This window comes from Lepidochelys kempii, chromosome 19 (genome assembly GCF_965140285.1).
Source record: "Lepidochelys kempii isolate rLepKem1 chromosome 19, rLepKem1.hap1, whole genome shotgun sequence".
Classification (NCBI taxonomy): domain Eukaryota; kingdom Metazoa; phylum Chordata; order Testudines; family Cheloniidae; genus Lepidochelys; species Lepidochelys kempii.
The window spans coordinates 5,478,219-5,497,353 of NC_136398.1; the positions used below are offsets into that span (position 1 = coordinate 5,478,219).

Here is a 19,135-nt window from a genome sequence, read left to right on the forward strand (position 1 = left end):
TCAGATCTCGCCTTAAGAACCTGCTTTTCCAAGTCTTCGGCCCAGGCTGATGCTGATTGGTGTAATCGATTTCACAGAGAACAGTTGTTATAGGTGTGACCGCCTAAGATTCTATTTTACATAATTTTCTTTCTACACTGTGGTGGTGAAGGTTCTAGTTTCAGGTCTTTACCACACCTGTTTCATTTCCTAGCTGCCACACACGCTTCCAAATTACATGTAAAGCAGATTCCCACCCCCCCTCCCCTCTGGGCAGGCTTTTCTACAATCTGTCAAACTTTCCTAGCACACCGTGACCCTCTAACAACTGGTTTAGCCCCTGCTGCTGCTTCCTACGCTCGCCCTTGTGAACCCTGCTTTTACGAAAGCCTTTGGAAGGCAGGGGATGTCTTTCTGCCCTCTGGGATGCAGAAGGAGTCCTTCCTGTGCTTCCAATGCAACCACCAAGCACCATGGTGGCTGAAAGCTCTTGTTTAACCCTTCAAATGCTGGTATGTTCTAGCACAGTTAAACACATTCCTCAGAGGAAGCATACGGGTGCGTATGCCACAAACTGCCCCACCGATCCGAAAAAGTTTTACGCGGGGTTTGTAAGAGTCGAGCGGAGGTGGATTATTTAAGCCTGAAACAGTAAAGCCAGTGCTGTTTGTATAGATGGCTTTGTACCGTTCAAGGCCCTCCTCTGCTCCAGGCTATGCCAACACCCTTTTCAGTAATACAAAGGTATTTATAAGTGCATTAGAAAAACACACATGCTGTGGCTTTCAGTCATGTCAACTCAATGTTTACAAGTTTCCAAGACACTCAACAGAACAGGATTCCTCGTATCAGCAAAGGTAACCCAGACCCAACTCCTTTGACCAAAGGCTTCGTTCCAGGCTTTGAAAACCAATCAGCTTCATCTATAGAAGTGGGCCCCGGGTGACACATTTGTTTCTGATGTCAGAGAGGGGGGCTGAGAGCTGGGGTAGATACCTGTACAGGAAGCACTTATTCTAATCTCAGCTGCCCATGGCTTTTTCTGGTACAGCTTCACGGACTTAGAAACCCAGCTGCAGAACAGCTGGATGCCCCTCCCCCCCCCACACACCCCCAATTCTTCATTCCTTTTCAACATACCATGAAGCTGACAGAACAGTGATGGTTGTCAGGCCATTCCTCCCTGTTTGCTACTGCCTTACGTACCAGCTATGTGGGACAGAAATCATCTGCTACACTGGCCCATGCACTGAGTATATGTTTTTGGACATACCAGTGTTTTAAAGAATCTTCACAGCATCTTCCAGCAGCAGTGGGGTGAGTCAGTGCTTGTCGTCACATCTGGGCATGCTTTCTTTCTCACGGTTACAGGTGCCTTCAGAGCCATAGCACGGGCTCTTGCCTTTTCAGTGTAATAATGCCCTCGGCTCGCAAGAAGGCCACATGAAAAATGTGCAACAAAAGCTGAAGCTGCATGAAAAGATTCATGTTTTATTACAAGCTTGGAGCAAGCCTCAGCAATTGTGGGAATGCTTCAGGCTAAGCTGGGGCTAATTTCCAGATGAGAAGAGCCTGAGCCAGTTTCCTGGACTCTGGGAAAGTTTCGGTCCCTATCTAAATTTGCTAGATCAGGCCTGTCTCTAGCTTCCAGCAATTTAGTTATACATAGAGATGATGCAGTGCTCCCGCCGTGTTACATGGCTATAACTGGTTTTGCTTGGACTTCATTGCAGGTTTTTAGCACCGGACCTCAAGGGGAAACACTCTGGGCCACGCTCATCCTTTTAACTCCACCAGGATGTCTGGGGTTGGATTCTGATCTCACTTGCACTAATGTAACCCTGCTGACTTCTGCCAACTCATTCCTGGTGTACGTGAGCTCAGAAATAAGCCCTAAGTATTTATTATCCTCACATCTGGCTTCCCTTTTTGGGGGGGGGCATGGGCACTGGTTAGGTCCAGACTAAAACAGACAGTCTGCAAATGCCCTCATCAGCAGTGCCCCTGGGCAGTAGAGGCATGCGGGTGGGTTTGAGGTTCCTTTCCTGACCAAAGAAATGATGGGGAGAGGGCGCAATGAGTAACTGATGAGTAATGCTCGCAGCCAGCCATCACAAACCACGTAACAGACAAGAAATGCCCTTTTGCAATAGAACATTTCCTCCTGCCCCCCTCAGCTGAAGCCTTGTTCTCCATTAGGTCTGTGGGGACTTTCATGTAGCGTGTAGAAAAGCAGCTCGGACTGAGGGTTTTTTTGTCTGAGTGAGGGAAATGTCTGACACTGGATCTCATGCATAAGAAAATAAAAAGGAGCTGACGTCACAGTGTAAACACGATACTTGAGTATTGTCTTTTTTTTTTTGCAACCCAAAATAAAACTTGCCCTGTCCCCCTACAAGTCCCCCAATGTGAATGGGGTCAAGTGGGCTGGGCTGGCCAGGCAGCGCTGAGAGTGAAGCAACAAAAGCTTTGATGAGGCTACAGTTTGTGTAGAGGACGACGGCAGCCATCTGAAGTCCTCAGCGTGGTGGCTTTGCCATGCCAACCCGTCTTGGGGAGCAGAAAGAATCACTCCCTCGAATCCATGTGCTTTGCTTTTCGGAGTTACTGCCTAGCAGCAAGACTCCAGTTTATACTGAAAAGGAATCCGGGGTGGAATTTGTTCTGATTCTAGTTACATTGTTATTCTCCAAAGCATAGAATGTTTATTAATAATAATAGTAATAATAATAATAATAAAAAAAACCCCAAACACTCAGGAGTGTCCAGGTTGTTCCCTGGAGAATCTGAGCATGTCCTTCAGATTACAGTTCTTTTGTTCTGGCACTGGATTTTCCACACATCAACATGAGTAGATTTTTCCAGCTACTGCTCACATGAGAGCGGCGGACCGTATTGGAAACCATAGGATTTGTACGTGGTTGTGGATATACAACCCCAATTGTCTTTGTTCTAGGTGGCCTTAGAGTGCTATCCTTGAAAAAGTCTCTGCAGATGTCCCCACTTTATCTTCAGCAAAGTATTATGCTAAGAGTTGGTTGGGGTTGAAGTTGCCATATCCCTTCCATTGGTTCTGAAAATAATGGGTTGTTTGTTTGTTTGTAAAGCTACGGTACTAACTCAGATATTTAGAGACCGCATGATGTGTGTTGGAGGAAAGGGAAAGAACCTGCTTACTTCAGTCCAAGTTAATGAGAAAGACATCTACCAAACTTTCATACTTTGTCCAAGCTGGCCTCTCAGGGCTCAGCTCAACTTCCAACTCAAATCAGACCTGCTAATTTGTCCAGCAAAGTAAGGCTGGGTTGTCCTTTTCTTTCCTTCTAAAACTTGAGTGGCCAAAGCAAAAGCAGAGATGATGTTCATCTGAAGGAGAAGATCACTCCCTTGAAAGCTTGTCCTCTTCAGACACCTGCCCTCCTATATATTCAAAAATCCAGCACTCAGGAGCAAAGAAACCAAGTCCAGCCAGCCAAGGTGGACATCAGGTAACAGGATCATGCTCTGGAAGGAACCTAAATTCATGTCATCACCTTCTTCCAGTTCCAATAAGCCGGGCACAAAATGGGCTTCCTCAAATAACCCACTCTGGCTCTAAGGTAAAACCGTACAGTGGACCAGCAGGGCCACCGTTAAGTCTGAACTTGGAAATCAGTGTATATTGCTTGTACTGAACAGTCACTCCTCCACCATAGCAGACCAGGCTCTGGTTCCTTGGAAGAAAAACATGAGATCCTGGGGACTGGGGAGCAAACAGACCTATCTCCATCTGTAGTCAGCAGAATCCAGTCTGGTCCCCACTCAGCGATCCCAAGATATTTTGGTTTGGTGAAGTTGCAAATTCAATGTACATTTATAGCAGCTGAAATTCCTTGACACAAAGTTGCTGAAATCTTGATGGTGGTTGTGTGTCATAAGACCGCCACCAAAGAGTAAGTACATTGCCGACTGGCAGTTTCCATTTTGTGGAGGGGATGGTTTCATAGCAAAGTTCTTACCCTTCAGGTTTACTTTTTTGTTTCTTTGCGGCAATAAGTTCTTGTTGGCTCATCCTTGCTAGCAATGCAGGAGGAACCATAGGATGTTCCTTGTGCTCTGTGCATTGTGAAATTCTCTTTTTGCCAATCAATACTAATAAAAACAAACCCTCAACCTTGATTTTGGTTAGTTGGTATTAAAGACTGAAGGTCAGAGATATCTGCTAGGTAGAAATACCCCATTAATCTCATGTCCTTTTCCAGTCTGACCACTCTTGGTTTTGGAAACTGATCCTTCAGGACAGTCGTGTAATTTTTATTTATTTTTAATGAAGAAACCGCAGTTTCTAGTGGTGTCTCCCCTGAGTATTTTCAGCAAATTTCATTAGGCACCTTCATAAAAAGCTTCCATAATTCTCGGTTTTGCTACAAGAACTGGTCCTCTTTGGGAACCAGAATGCTGCTTTAAAAACAGAACAAAACAAAAAAAACACTCATCATAATAAATTCAAAACATCTAGTTTGTTTTGTGTAACCTATCCGTCACCCTTACGCCAGATCCACAGTGAGTACAACTGAGATGTTTCCCTGCAGCATACCAATGAATCGAGGGTTGGAAAAAGGTGCATTCAGCCCTTCTTTCTGATTACGGGCGGTATATGTTCTGACAAACCCTCTGTTTGCTCCCTGAAATGCAGTAATGGAGCATGGAAACCTTTCAGCTACAAGTTGGACCTCGCCTGGGGGTGAATGAGCAAAGGTGAGACTGACTAGGAGTTCAATTCAACCATCATTGCAATCTTCCCATTGCATCACCTCCTCCTAGTTGGAACTGTTGTATGAGGCATGGTGTCCATTACATTTTGGGGGTGGAACATCAAGTCAGAACCATAATACACTTAAATAACAGTCAGGTCAAATGCACCTCTTTCTTCCCCTACTGCTTTGGCAGAGTCACTTGTCACAGGCTACATGCTACCAAGAAAAAAAGTGATCCACAGATTGCTTGCTCAACCTTGCAAGATTTGTGTTAGGAATCTACCAAAACAGCAAGTGACTGGCGGATGGTTCCTGTCGGTAGGGAGAGTGTCCCTCCTAGATATTGCAGAGAGAGAGAATGTGTTTTAAATTAGCGCACGGCAGGCTACATAATATCATAAGATGCTACATTCCGTTACAAAAAGTAGCAGTGCTAAATATATTCATTTTTCTTTGTTTTAAAAAAAGCTATTTTTCCCTCAATGATCAGGAAAACAGAACGGAGGCAAAACAAAATAGAGTTAACATGCTACTTGCAGTGGGATTGAATGAATCGGATCCAAGACGCTCCCGCCAGCTGTTCAGATGAGAAATATGGTCCACAGTTTGACTGCTTTCCGAATATGACTCGATGAGATGCGGTAACAGTCTTGGGATCAGTTGTCAGTCAGTCATGTCCCTTGTTCTGTGTCACAAGTTTGTTCTTGTTTCTCCTTCCTGCCCCCTTCCCCTCTCGTTTAAAGTCCCCTGCCTGCGCGGTGGAACATTGCAGCTGGCGAGGAACATGTCGAGAGCAGCTTGTTTCAGGGAGGGAAAAAACCAAAACAAAACCAGACACAGAATATTTACAGCCGTGCCACCAAACGTTTTGGTAGGCCAGCTTGTTTCCTTCCCTCCCTCCCACCCCCGCCCTGAGTCCTGCCCCTTAGGGGCAAGAAGGACTAGTGGAGCTCTCTAGAGAGGACTGGGAGAGGCGACGCGTCAGAGGGCCGATGGTGGAGTCCGCCAACGAGGAAGTGGGGAAGAGTTTGTACCAGCCTGTGACCATGTTGGAGAGATCCAGTTCTTCCAGGACAATCTGTGCCATTCCCATGAAGCACTTGTGGTCCATGCGGCCATAATCTCCCCAGACGATCACCTACAGGGAAGAACCCTCATTAGCTAAACTGAACCTGTCCCAGACGGGGCTCCGTGCATCATATAAACCTTGGGACTCTTCTCCCGTCCCCCAGCACTTACCTGGGGGAAGCCAGGTGTGTCACACCAGAAATAAGGCATCTTGTCTTATTCTGAGGGGGGATCTGAGCTAAGGGCATGAGCAATGAATTTCAAAATCAAGACAATGGGGGTGCTATATTCCCATCTCTGACACTGATTCCTTGTATTGTGCAGCCATGACCAAGTCTCTCAGCCTCTCTCTGCCTCAAGTTACCGAACTGCAAAATGGGGCATTATAGCCTTAATGTCACAGGGATGTTGTGAAGATGTTACCCCACTGAGAAATGATTGTAAAATGATATGAGATCTTGGCTGCAAGGTGCTGCCTGCCATTTCTAAGCGAGGAACATCTCTTAGTGTCTGTATGGCGCCCGGTCTGTACAGGTCCTGCCCTTGGATGAGGCACTACCATAATATGAACATATACAGTTCAAGACCTGCCTCTCTGAAGCACTGGATAGCTGCAATTCCAATGGGACCCACAGGATCTCAGCATCTTCAACATTTGAGCTCTCCCTCACTCAGCCTAATGGTCACCCAGTTGGATGCTGATGTCGCACCTCAGCGCACAGCCATCCTGGCCACCCATAAGGTGTGGGCACTAAGGTAAATGATGCCATGTGTGTACCCATGAGCAACTTGATCGAGGGAAAGGTCAAAAGTCCCTTCCATCCCAGGATCTTAAAGCACTTTACAAACCTCTATGAATGAGCATATGAGAGATGACCATGCCCCTGCATGATACGGCAGGAACTATTGCCCCTTGGTGCCAAGGAGTGACACAGAAAGGGGAAGGGACTTCCCATGGTCAGGGAGGAAGTGAGGGGCAGAGTTGGGATGGAACCCAGGAATCTAGACTCCCAGTTCCCTCCCCTTTCCCTCAAATGAAGCGTTCATGGATCTGCTCCCCCAGTCAAAGACCAGATGTTTGACTGGGTCTTTTTACAGCCAATGAATAGGGGGGATCTGGCACCTGCTGCTGGGGGCATTTCCTCAAAGATGTCCAACTTTCTCTTTAAGAAGTGGTCTTTGCCCACCTCCCCTTGAAAAAGGATTACTTCACCTGCAAAACTCTGCCCTGTGGGCCCTCGTCAAAGAGCAGCGCCTGCTGGTAGAATGGGTCCCAGGTCTTCTTGGCCATCTTGGTCTTCTTCTTGGCCAGGCAGGTCCCATTCTCCAGCAGATAAACTTTTACATAAGTCGCTGCAGTGAAAAAGAGAGAGAAGCACAGATGCAAACCGGCTGTGATGATCCTCAGCAGAACCACCTAGGCACTGGGCCTCATCTGCAGCGGGAGAAACCAAGGCAAGCACTGCCAGGAACACACCTCAACCAGAGCTCTGCCTCCTGCAAGGATGCTGGCCTGCCGAGACCCCCTCCCCAAGCCCTGTGTGTGTGTTTTGTAGTTTCCCAGAGCTATGCAGAAGGGATGGGTGAGGGACGTCTGGTCTGTTTGGTGGGGCAGGGGGGAATGGGCACCAGGAATTTCGGGAAGGGGTGCTGAATTATTGACATCCTGCTGTATTGTGATGCATTCTCATGGAGGAGAGGGGCTGTGCTGTGCTGGTAGCTTTGATTTTTCACTTCCTTGTCGGATAGGTTTTGTGTTAGGTGTGTGGGTTGTCAAACAACCTTAACTGCCCCCGGTCATGGGGGTTATTTGTGTTAATGCCTGGCTCTGCAGTGGTGAAACGCCGGTGCACTCAGCCAGTCAGACCCGCTGCTGCCCACTCCAGGCAGAGCCAGACCCAAGGAACTAACCATAACATGACTGGAGGGGGAGCCCCAAGGGATGGGGGGGGGCATCTGCCTGTTATTGGGGTGTATCATAAAGCAACACTATCAAGAGCAAAATAGAGGCATGAACTCCTTTCCATACCACCCCACCCTCACCGCACACCTTCCCAAAGCTTCTGGATTCCACTGGCTCTTCCTTAAGGCTTGTTGGCACAGATACCTACCAGGGATGGACTTGGGACCCAGCTTTGGGGTGAGGCCCCTGGCCCGGATCACCTCCACCTCCAGCTGCCCACTCCTATCGATCATCCCAATGTGGACATCACCTAGGACAGAAGGGGAGAGGTGAGACTCAGGGGTCCCATCCTGTGTCGGGGACAAATGGCCGCCCTCCCAGTTAGCATCCGTGTCGTTCCCTTACTCGCCTGCGTACTGGCCTGGGGCTTCCACTGTCCTCTGCTCCCTTGCTCTGAGGACCCTGTTCTAAAGCACCAGGTGCACTGCAGAGCAAGTCCCAGAGCACCCAGTATCTTGAAACGGCTGCAACAGGGGGTGGCGGGGACAGCAAAATGAAAGCAACAAGAACGTGGAGCTGACAAGACGACAGGACATCACAGGAGAGCCATCTAATCCCTTCCTCAAGGGAGCTTTGATGGGAACATGTCTAGGACCCGGAACTCGATTCTGGGCATCTTGTTACCAGAACAACATAGAAACAGGGGATATAATTCAGAGAAGAGCGACATGCAATGGGCTTCATGCACCTGAGTGCCAGTCTGAGCATGCTGTCAGGGTACCGGGACAACTTCGTGAGACATCAATGGCTGGCTCTGCGGAATTTCGAAGCGTCCACAACTTCAGGTGAGTTGTACCCTCTGGAAATCCAGCTGTAGCATTTTAAAAATGAGGCTCCCCTGGTTTGAGAGAGAGCTTGTTCCTCCTGCTTTTCCGACAACTCAATTAGTTGTCCATGTACTTTTGTATCCGTCAGGCCATTTTGAGATACGCCCTCTCTGAACCCAGAATCAGCCCTTTGGGAGCTTTCCCCTTGCCAGAGGGTGAATATGCTAAGATTAACCAGAGCCATGCCTTGGGAAGGGGAGTTCCTCGGCATGGCATGTACGTTCTGGGGCTGCCCCAAGAAGTTGAGGAGGTGGAGAGAGCATGGGTCTCATCTCCATTCTACCTTCAGTACACTGCATGTCCTTGTGGGCCCAAGCCTGGCTGAGTACCCAGCAACTAGTTCCCTTCAGATGTGGGGTGGGCAATTTCCCTGCCTATAATGCAGTTCCTCCAGCCCTTTTTGAGTCCCATGAAAGCAACCCTAGAGATGGTCCGTGTCCTTTTGGGCCGGGTTCAAAGGTATTTCTGACGGGCCCTTGGCATGCCCCCGATTCCATGTCATACACTTTACAGTAGCATCTCCAGGGATAGCCCCAGCCCCCTGTTTACAAACCCTGAATCTTCCCTCTGTCAGTAAGTGAGTTAGTAAGTTCTCCACCCAGATACCTCTCCCCCACCCTCTTCTAAAATGCTGGCCAGCAGAGGGCAGCTGAGGAAAGCATGTTCTCAAGCATTAGGCGCCAAAGGAGAAAAATGAAATACCATGACAGTGGATGCAGGGGGGAACAGGTGGGTTTGTTAAAGAAAAAGGGAAAGCAAAGACGATGCGATTTCTCAGCTTGGTGGTGTGAGGATGTGGCAACTCGGCTGGCAAAGCCCAGAACGACATGAACAACAGAAACCACCATGGAGAAAGAAAGAAAGAAACCAGAAGGAAAACAAAAGAAAATGAACTTTTTTTTGTTGTTTTAAGCTCACGACACGGATTCGGTCTCCCACTTACGACGTCCGCAGCAGCCCCAGCAGGTACAGCCCTTGGGATGTGCACGGAGGTGGGTCCCCGTCGCTCCACCGGTGTGTGACAGGCCTACGGCCTGCACCCGTCGCACCGGTGCAGCCCAGGGGAGGGAGCGGGGGGCGGCGCAAGGGGACGGGGGGGCTGTTGGTGTCACGCCGGAGTTTAAGAGAAACAAGATGAACTTGGAAATTCTCAGACACACTTTGCATTTCAGAAACGCGTCGGACTCGGAGCAGGGGACACCATAAGGAATGGGATGATGAGGACAGAGAATGAGCTGAGAGCCAGGCAGGGTCTCACCTCTTGAAAAATCCCAGGGTGGAGAGGAAGTTATGGTTTGGGGGTGTCACCTATCCCAGTGTTTCTCAACCTCTTCGATACCAGGGTCCAGCTTGCTGCCTTCCTAAACTGTGTCAGGGAGATCTTAGGGACCTGCACGGGTCCACGCAGTGGTCATTGAGAAACACCGACCTAGCCCACATGAATGGCCTTAAGGAAAAGAAAAATGCCTCCTTTCTCCCTCCGGCCCCAAACTTGCTATAGAAAAACCAGGAAAATACTTTAAACGCAGCCGGTCTGATTCGGATCTCCCTCCCACCAGTGACACTCAATTGACTTTAAAGGGGTTACTTCTGATTTACACCAGGCTCAGCGAAAGCAGAATCAGGGTCAGGGTCAATTTGTTCATGGTGGTTTTTTTACCAGGGAGAGGAGGGTTTCACCTTCCAAACATTAGGCATGAAACACCTCTTCCTCCCCACCCCACCTGGCTCAGCTCGACCCTTCATCCTGCTGAGGTGGAAAACAGGCACCAAGCCAACTACTGGTCTTTAGAACATTTCCACCAGCTGCATTTTGAACATGCAAAATCTGGGGCAAAAATCTTGAATGGAAATTTTGAATTTTGATTTAAAAGAAAACGGGTATGGGGGAGTGAAAATGTGAAATTCCACACACACACACCCCGCCTACCCTTGTTCTTTCCAATTAAATCAAAGGCCTGTCTGTTCTGTGCGTACATAAAAGATCTGCTGAACCTGGGGAAGGAGTTTTGTTCTACTGCCCTTCCTCAAAAATCACCCCACCACTGTTCTGAAGAATGTTTTCTGCCCTCTTTGCCCTCCCCCGCAGAGGTGGCCGCATTGCGGGGCTGCTGCATATAGGCTGTGGGATCCTTAGGACTCAAAGGCAGTATGGAACTTAAGCCAGGGGCTTACAGAAAAAAGGACCTGCTTCACTCAAGGTGAAAGGATCATTTTCTTTTATACAGAATAAGGCCGGTATTCACCTCATTTGCAGTTGCAATCGTTGTCCTAGCACGGTGCTCCTCCCAGCTTAACATCTCAAGAGAAATCCCAGCTATGGAACACTTCACTGGGGTAAGACAGGTCCCTCTGCAGTATCTGGGCATTGCCACATGTATGCCCAAAATCGGCACTCTCTTCCCCTCTTCCAAAGGGGCCACCTGTCTGCTCCTATGGCACCTGTGTTCTAGTCCAGACACCTCGCTGCCCTTCCTGCACCGCTGCTGGTTTGTCAGTGACCCTGGCAATGGCTGATCTTGAGGCAGATTATAAAACTGGGATTTTGGTTCCTAGCCCCCTTCGGTCCCTTTCAAATCCCAGCCTGACCCAGGGAAAGAAACGAACCCCATCGGGCCTCCCCGTCTGTTGTTTTGGGCTGGGTCCCTCCTTCGGGCTGGGGCACAGCTGTGACATTAAAATGGTCTCGCTTCAGGCCCTGGAGAGCAATCCCCGCTTATTTTCATGTGCTCACTCGCCTCTTCACTGAGAAAGCATGCGTCAGGCCCCCGACTCCAGCCCAACTCCCACCAGGCAGGTCACAGACACCCACTTCCCTTAACCCCGTGGGAGGCAGGGTCAGGGCCTGATCCTGACCTTGGTGCCAGTCACCGGCAGTCCTACAGTGAGATCTGGCTGTTCAACTCCATCCGCGAGGAGACACGGGCCAGGCATAGGGCTTGGAGCCTAATCCAGTGTAACAACTTCCCCTCTTCCCTTGGGCTGGGCCACCCGCTCCAGCTGTGAGCACTCACCCATCGGAGGCGTCGCCAGTGTCTGCCGGCCAACTATCTGCGCCGGCCCGAGCCCGTCTAAAAAGTCACTGAACTGGCTCTCGGCTCCCAGCCGGGTCATGGGGAAAATGAATCTGAGATAAAGGTTGGGGGGGGGGGAGAGAGGGGATGGGACAGTATGGGTGAGACAAGCCCCCGGGTAGCACTGGATTTCCCAGCTGATAGTTCTTTGCGCAGAGATAATGTGCCTTGCATGAGGATCTCAAAGCACGGAGCGAACATGAATTAACCAAACCTCCCTTACCGTTTGCTGACAGTGGCATCAGCTGCGGAACGGACCCTCCCAGGGCACTGGTAGGATACCCACCGCGTATGGATTAGAAACGCGGCTGGACAAAGCACAGAAGACTCTACAGGGAACAACCCTGCCCTGGAGGAGACAGCCCCCAATGGACCATCACTACCTCCGATTTCTACAGGACCCTGTGAACTCAGCACGAGGAACCCCCAGACTGATCTGACACTCTGTGCCCAGGGATCTGGGGTGCTTGAAAGCTGGGCAATCATCACCCCAGGGGGTCGTGAGGCTCTGTAGGAGAGCATTGGCTTGATGCTGATAGGCACAGATGACAGCCGGGACCGAGAACTCTGGCTCTGCACGCCGCCTGGGGGCCCAGGGGCTTGGTCTGATTTGGGGCACCAGAAGAGCTGACGTTAGCCCTGCTCTGAAGCTGTGCCCTGTGGGAGAACAGCAGAGCCGCCAGCATCCTCCCCCTCTGTGAGGAGAGCAGCCTCGGGGCAGTACATGCTTCCTCCAACCCACTGGGACAGCCTGAGTGCCGCCTCCGAAAGGAGAACTGGAGCAGGGCTTCTGTGCCTCGCTGGATCAGTCTGGGTGCTCGGATGGCGCCCTGCTCCCCGCCCCTCCGGTCCCATGCAGTACAGGGCCGGTCACCCCGCACCCTGGGCCTTACGTGCCGTCGGAGCTGTTACTGTTGGTGCTGCCGTCGGTCGATTCCCGGCTGCCCTGCCGGGTAACCCTGTTCCTCATCTCCACCGCGATGCCGGTTTCCGTGCTCCGCCGGATGGTACTGCGCAGTTTCTTTGGGCCGCCATCTGGAAGCAAACATGCAGATAAGCCGGGCTGGGGAATCGTGGGCTGGGAACTAAAGAAACTCCCCCTCCCGGACAGCAAGATGTCAGAGAGCAATCAGCACAATGCTCCCTGCACCCCCATCCTCGTCCTTCAGGGGTTGATGGTACATGGGCATGCAACATGACACCACCCTACTGGGACAGGCACCCCAGGTGGCATCTTGAGGGATGTTGTGTCTAGTGGTTAGAGCAGGAGCACAGCAAGACAGAATTCCTGGGTTCTAGCTGCAGCTCTCTCATCGACCTCGAGCAAGTCACTACCCCCTTGGTTTCCTCATCTCTAAAGTGAGGAGGACCATAGCCCCCTCTGAGGTGAGGTTTAGGGTTAGCTGATTGCCAAGTACTTTGAGCTCTGATACAAAAAGAGGCAGATGGCTCTTTGCAGCAGGGATGGCGTTTGTACAGCGCCTAGGCCCCGTCCCTGGCTGGGGCCTGGAGGTGCGACTGTGATGCAGCTCTGCTCTGCCAGTCCAAGGGAACTGCATGGCAAAATGGTAACACTCATTTTTGCAGGAGACCAAACTTCCTCGGGGGCTCCTCCCGGACTGGAAGGCACTCCCCCAGCAACCAGGAACCACCTCAGATCTCGCCACCTTCTGCTCCTAGTGCAACCTGCCTTTGCTCCTCCCAGCAAACAAATAACAATTGTCATTTTAAAAAAAAACCAACTAAACCCACATGCAATTTCCCCCTAGGAAGGAAGCAACGAACAAATCAACCACACACAGCAGATGCTCGTCCCCTCTCTCGCTGCACTGCAGAGCCTAGGGCACTCAGATGCCATGGAGATGAGCACAGTGTAAAAACTCAAACAGAGTCAAATAACTGAGGACCAGGGGCTCAGCAGGATTAAACAAAAGGACGGGTGTTTCCATGGCTAGTGAGAGTATCCACAGGTACATTTGAGGGGTAAAAGCAAGTTGTTTGGAAGGGATGTGAACATCCTGCTTGGGGACATGGGCCAATCTCTGCCTGATGGGCCTTGGAAAGGAGCTTCTCCTCGGGGCAGATTAGCACGGAATTATCCACTCGAGGCTTCTTGTGCCTTGTATTAGGAGTCGTGTGGTAAGCAAGATGCGAGAAGTAATTCTTCCACTCTCCTCAGCACTGCAAAGGCCTCGGCCAGCAGCACTGGGCCCCACACTTTGGGAATGATGGGGACAAACTGGAGAAAATCCAGAGGAGAGCAACAAAAATGATGAAAGGTCTAGAAAACATGACCTGTGAGGAAAGATTGGGTCTTTTAGTCCGGAGAAGAGAAGACAGGGTGGGGAGGAGAAGACACACATGATAATAGTCTTCAAGTAGGGAAAAGGTTGCTCTAAAGAGAAAGGTGATAAATTGTCCTCCTTAACCTCTGAGGATAGGACCAGAAGCAATAGGTTTAAATTGCAGCCAGGGCGGTTTAGGTTGGACATTAGGAAAAACTTCCCAACTGTCACAGTAGTTAAGAGCTGGAACAAATTCCCTAGGGAGGTTGTGGAATCTCCCTCTCTGGAGGTTTTTAAGAACAGGTTAGACAAGCACCTGTCAGAGGTGGGCGAGATAATACTCAGTCCTGCCTCAGCGCAGGGGGCTTGACTAGATGACTTCTCAGGGTCTGTTCCAGACCTACATTTCTTTGATTCCTCTAAAGCAGCTGGTACTGGGCAATCAGAGCCATGGGGCCCAGGTCTGATGCAGCCTGGCACTGCCCGGGTTCCTAAATAGCAAGCAGCAGATGGAATTCACTCCCAGGAGCACCCAGTCACTTGGCTGGCTGGTGGAACACAGCAGGTAATGTTGCCAAGGAGTGAGATGGGCAAAGGCTGGCTCCCACCTGCCTGTCCCTTCCCCAGCAGGGGAGCTGTAGATCTCTGAAAGTTACATGATGGATAATGCTCCCCTGAAATATCACGCTCAAGCTGAGATGCTTCAGATCTGCTGTTTACCTGCCCTTTACAACTGACCTTTTCCTTCTCTGGAGGGGAGAGGGAGTGGGGGTGGCTGCTCTGTCCAATGGGAAATGCTCTCTGCCCTACAGACCCCAAGGGAGGGGGGGCACTTTATAGCAGATAAAAGAATCAAAGCAGTCCACACGGCGAGAACTCCACCACATCTCCCAGCCCGCTGCTCTTGGGCCTTTGATAAATTATTCACTGGGATTTATGCAATCTTTGCCCAAAAAAAAAAAACAAAAACAAAAGCCATCCAGGCTGATTTTCATGTGCTCACTCGCCTCTTCACTGAGAAAGGGGTCGCTGTGTGAGCAAACGTGAGCCCAGCACCTGGTTTTCTGCATATAAAAGCCAGGGCCAGCATTCGGGGTTAGCCAGCAGGGCAATTGTCCAAGGCCCCATGGCTGCTGGGTTGAACCCACTTACAGTCGAGGGCTTTTCCCAACCACCTGGAGTTTTATGCGGACCTTCTAAAAGTCCCCAATTTGGTTCAGATGCTGCACTAAACTCCCAGGAACTTTGGCGTTGGGCAAAAGCTGAGCTGGATCCAAACCAAATTGCTGGAGCTGGAGGGGTGTCTGAAATCCTGTCCAAAATCCAGGTCTAAACTTTGCAAATGGTAAGTATATAGGGCTGAACTGAAAGCCCTGATCCAAACTGCTCCAGTCTAGCACCTGAACCCCAAGCATGCAGAAGAGCAAAGACACCAAAACACGGGGGAACATTTCCCAGTCTCAGCAAAGGTTCAGATCCAGCTCGTAAATAAACAGACACAGACATAGGTTCCAGAGCCTGATACCTTGCAAAATTCTACTTGCCCGGGGCTAGTAACTCCTTTTGATGGGCAAGTCAAACACCATTCAATTTTCCACTGTCACCAAGGCAAAGGGTAGGTGAAGAGATTTTTATACCTGGGCTGGCCAGCTGTCAGAGCAATTTTGCAAGGCTGGAGAAGGGGACTGTTATCAAACCTGGGTCCCCTGCCAGCTCTGAATATGGGGGAATCTTGTTCCCTGGATGACAGTTTTATTTTATTTTGAGATGAAGCAAATGTAGAGCCAGTTCTCCCCGGTAAACTCTTAAAGGAGGAGGGGAGTGCAAGCCAGTGCCTGCAGCGGGGCCCGAGAGGGAGATGGGAGAGGACACCCCAAACAAGCCTGGAGTTGATTTCATCTCCCCCCACCCCCTTCCCTTTCAGCTTGACTCTGCCTCTGTGCAGCATCTTCCTGGCGAGTGTTGCCATGGTAATTTTGTCTGCAATGCAGTGGGACCCCCTACAGCCAGCCCCAGAGTCTCCTCCCTGCTGGGATGGACTCGGGTTCAAGAGAGGCAGGAACACGGATCGATTGGAGACGCAAGAGAGAGGAGGAGCAACTGAGAAAACTCATTGATGCAGCAGGGCCGGGAGCACTGGCTCTGCAAGTGGTGGCATCCCTCATTTGGACTTGGATATGGCTGGATCCTTATCCAGCTCCGAGAGGCCGTCAGGCCGACATGGGAGCAGCCACCCAGGGGCTGCTTGCTGTGCTCTGCTTTTGCGGGCTGGATGGCTCGGGGGGGGGTCACAGGTGCTGGCAGGGAGGCGGGGTCTGGAAAGGCTGGGCCCTGCATTTATGCCACAGCTCTTTTGACTTTGACTGGGGGCAGGGGGTGCTCTTATCCTTTCATCGGGGGTGAAATTCACCCCAGCGCAGGGGGCGGGTGCCAAGCCTTTACCACTGGTGTAGACAACCAGTGCATCCTTGCTTTGGTCCGCCGAGCTCAGCTGAGGCTCTTGATTCGTATTGTTTGCCAGAGCCAGAGGGTGCCAGGGGAGAACACGCATGCAGGCACACAGGACGATGGCCTGCGTCATTCCTCCTGGCTCCCACACCCCTGCCCTCTGCATGGGCAAGGCGGCATCATACACACCCAGTGAGGTGTCCCGGGGTGGTGAGGCTTTTGCTGTTGTAGCAGCTGCCGGGCTGGGCTAGGCATACAGCTGGCATAGCCCTCTGCATGCTGGGATCCCTCTGTTATACTGTCCTGTTCACTGCCGCTGTCGCAAGGCTTCTCACTCCTCCACGCCCTTGGGAACTCAAGGAGTCCTAGAGAGCCGCCTCCCTGTGCCCAGCTCACATGCGTAGCCCTCCTGCAGCTCAACAGCCATAAGCAATCAGCAGCCTGATCGGGCCACGTACCCTGAATGCGAGATGGAAGGAAGCAGGGTGTAGCAAAGCAGGCAGCTGGGAATCCTGGGTCCGTCCACTGACTCGGCACATGATCTGGGGTAAGTCACTGCACCACCCCGTGACTCAGTTTCCCCATCTATCTCATGGGGGTGGTTGTCTTTTCCTACCACACCGGGAGCTAGTGAGAGCTGAAGTCAATCCGGATCTCGAAAGAGTGCTGAACTCCTTGGGTGGAAAAGGCTAGAGGGGAGCGAAGAGTCTGATTCACCCTCCCTTACTCGCAGGGAACAGCCCCGTTCCGACCAATGGATTATTCACATGCTTCAGGGCGTTTGAGAGGCAGGGTAGGAACAACACAAAGCAAAACGACCTCCGAGGAACGGTTGGAACCTCAGGGAGAAAACGACGCTTCGTCTCATCGTGATGTGCACATCCGCGGCTCTTCTGCCACGACCCGTGACCTATCGGGCAGCCCTGCACCCGGACAGCCGAGCTGGTTGGGGTGGGATGCCCCTACTGGGTGACGGAGGAGAGTCAGGGCTTTGTTAACGGGAAGCGTAGCGAGCTGGCTGAAGGTCCGGGAAGACTCTGGTTTTACTGCAGTGGGGTTACGAGGCCTTCGCGGCGAGGAGTAGGGGAACGCGACGGTGGGCGGGAGGATCCGTGGCCGGAAGGTGTCATAAGGCTGCAGAATTGTAAGCTAGAGAGAGGAACGCCAGGGTTTGCCCCTGCGGGAGCCACCTGAGCTCAGACCCAGAGGGTGGGGCGGGGCAGGGCGGGGCGGGGGGCTTGAGCTCCTGAGCTGCACCCAAGCCGCGACCTCCACGCTGCCGTTTTTCGGCTCGCTAGCCTGCGCCGAGTTAGCACGAGTCTGGCTGCCCATGCCGGGAGGCTCGCTGCCAGCTGCGGGCAAAGCCTAAGACTCCCAGGCCCCATATTCTGTGGGTGCAAATGGGGTTACATTGGCAGGGGATTTGACCTCCGGCCTCTCCAGCTGCGGGGACTCCCCGCTGCCCAAGCCTCAGCAGAAGGGGCAGGAAAGGGGTGGAGGGGTTGGGGCTCAGTTTTCCCTTAGCCACTGCAGCCTGAGGCAGAGGGGAGGGGAAGAGAGAGAGAGCGAGCCCCCCGCAAAAGGTGGCCAGGTGGGGCTAATCAGGCAAGCCAGGTGAAGCTGCGGTGGCAGAAAGCCAGGCCAGGCGGCCGGTGCGCCGTTCCCCACGGGCACTCCCGCGGCCCCTCATGCTCCCAGATTATTTCTGACCAGCATTTTACATGAGCTTCCCCTCCACCACTTTCATGGTCCAGTCACAGGTTACCATGGCAACCCTTCCCCTCTCCCCCCAACCCCCCCCTTCGCCTCCCCCCCCCTCCCCGTGAGCTGGTTCATGCCCTGCCTTCCCCGCGTTGATGCTAATTCACTTTGGCGTCTCTCAGCCACCCGCAGGGTGGGCCAGTGATTCATCAGGCACCTGGGGGGTTTAGGGGGGTCTGCGAAGCCTCCTCTTCAGCAAGGAAAGGAGGCCCCCTTCCCGGGGGCACGAGGCCATGGCTATGTGGCCACCCAAGGGGTGCAAGGTGGCCAGCTGTACTGCAGCCTCAGTGGGGCTGAATTTGCCCCTGACCTCAGTGAAACCAATGGGTGCATGGGGGGGGCAGGGCGTGACCCTTAGCTAGTTCTGCGCTGGGCTCCAGTTACTCAGAGCCAGTGGGAGAGACCCAGGCCCAAGGACACATGGACAGTTCCATGTACTGAGCAAATGAAAACCAACATGCCCTCCTCCAGCTCCCTGCCCAACGGCTGAGCCCCCCCGCCCGCCATCGGTCTGTCTGTCTGTCCCCACAAGACACACAGCCCCGCTCCCCACCCCATTAATTCGATGCACCTTTCAGCCGAGTCTCAAAGCTCTTCATAAACAGGCGCAAACTGAGCCTCACAATCTCTCTGAGAAATAGATTGGTACCACCATCCCCCTTTTACAGATGGGGAAACTGAGGCACTGAATGGGATGTGCTTTGCCCAAGGTCACCCTGTGAGTCAGTAGCAGAGCCTGGAAGAGAACCTGTAGCATCCTCCGTAGCAGAGAGGAGACAGGCTGTGGTTGTAATGATTATAGGGGCCTCTCAGCAGAGGCTGCTGGACACAGACAGACCAGTGGTGTTTTCTGGTCTTCTACTTCGCAGACTGACATGCTCAGCCTGAGCTGACTGGAACCACCACGCAGGGTCTCCTACACCTGGTCACAGCAGAACCCTGGCTCCTGCTCTGCTCTTTAGACCATGCGCCCTTCCATATTTTGAACCATTAC

At 51.8% G+C, this 19,135-nt stretch overlaps 1 protein-coding gene across 2 annotated transcripts in view; it reads right to left on the reverse strand.

Moving 5' to 3' along the window:
* Positions 1 to 247: 247 nt before the first annotated feature.
* The window catches only part of RIMS3 (regulating synaptic membrane exocytosis 3), a 45,251-nt gene continuing 26,363 nt past the window's right edge, over positions 248 to 19,135 (reverse strand). For both annotated transcript variants that reach the window (XM_073317812.1, XM_073317814.1), the window contains exons 3-7: positions 12,541 to 12,682; positions 11,588 to 11,700; positions 7,895 to 7,996; positions 6,997 to 7,136; positions 248 to 5,853 (exon numbers count right to left, since the gene is read on the reverse strand). In XM_073317812.1, coding sequence (XP_073173913.1) covers positions 5,641 to 5,853; positions 6,997 to 7,136; positions 7,895 to 7,996; positions 11,588 to 11,700; positions 12,541 to 12,682 — 710 coding nt within the window. In that variant the 3' untranslated portion in view covers positions 248 to 5,640. The remainder of the gene's footprint in view (positions 5,854 to 6,996; positions 7,137 to 7,894; positions 7,997 to 11,587; positions 11,701 to 12,540; positions 12,683 to 19,135) is intronic.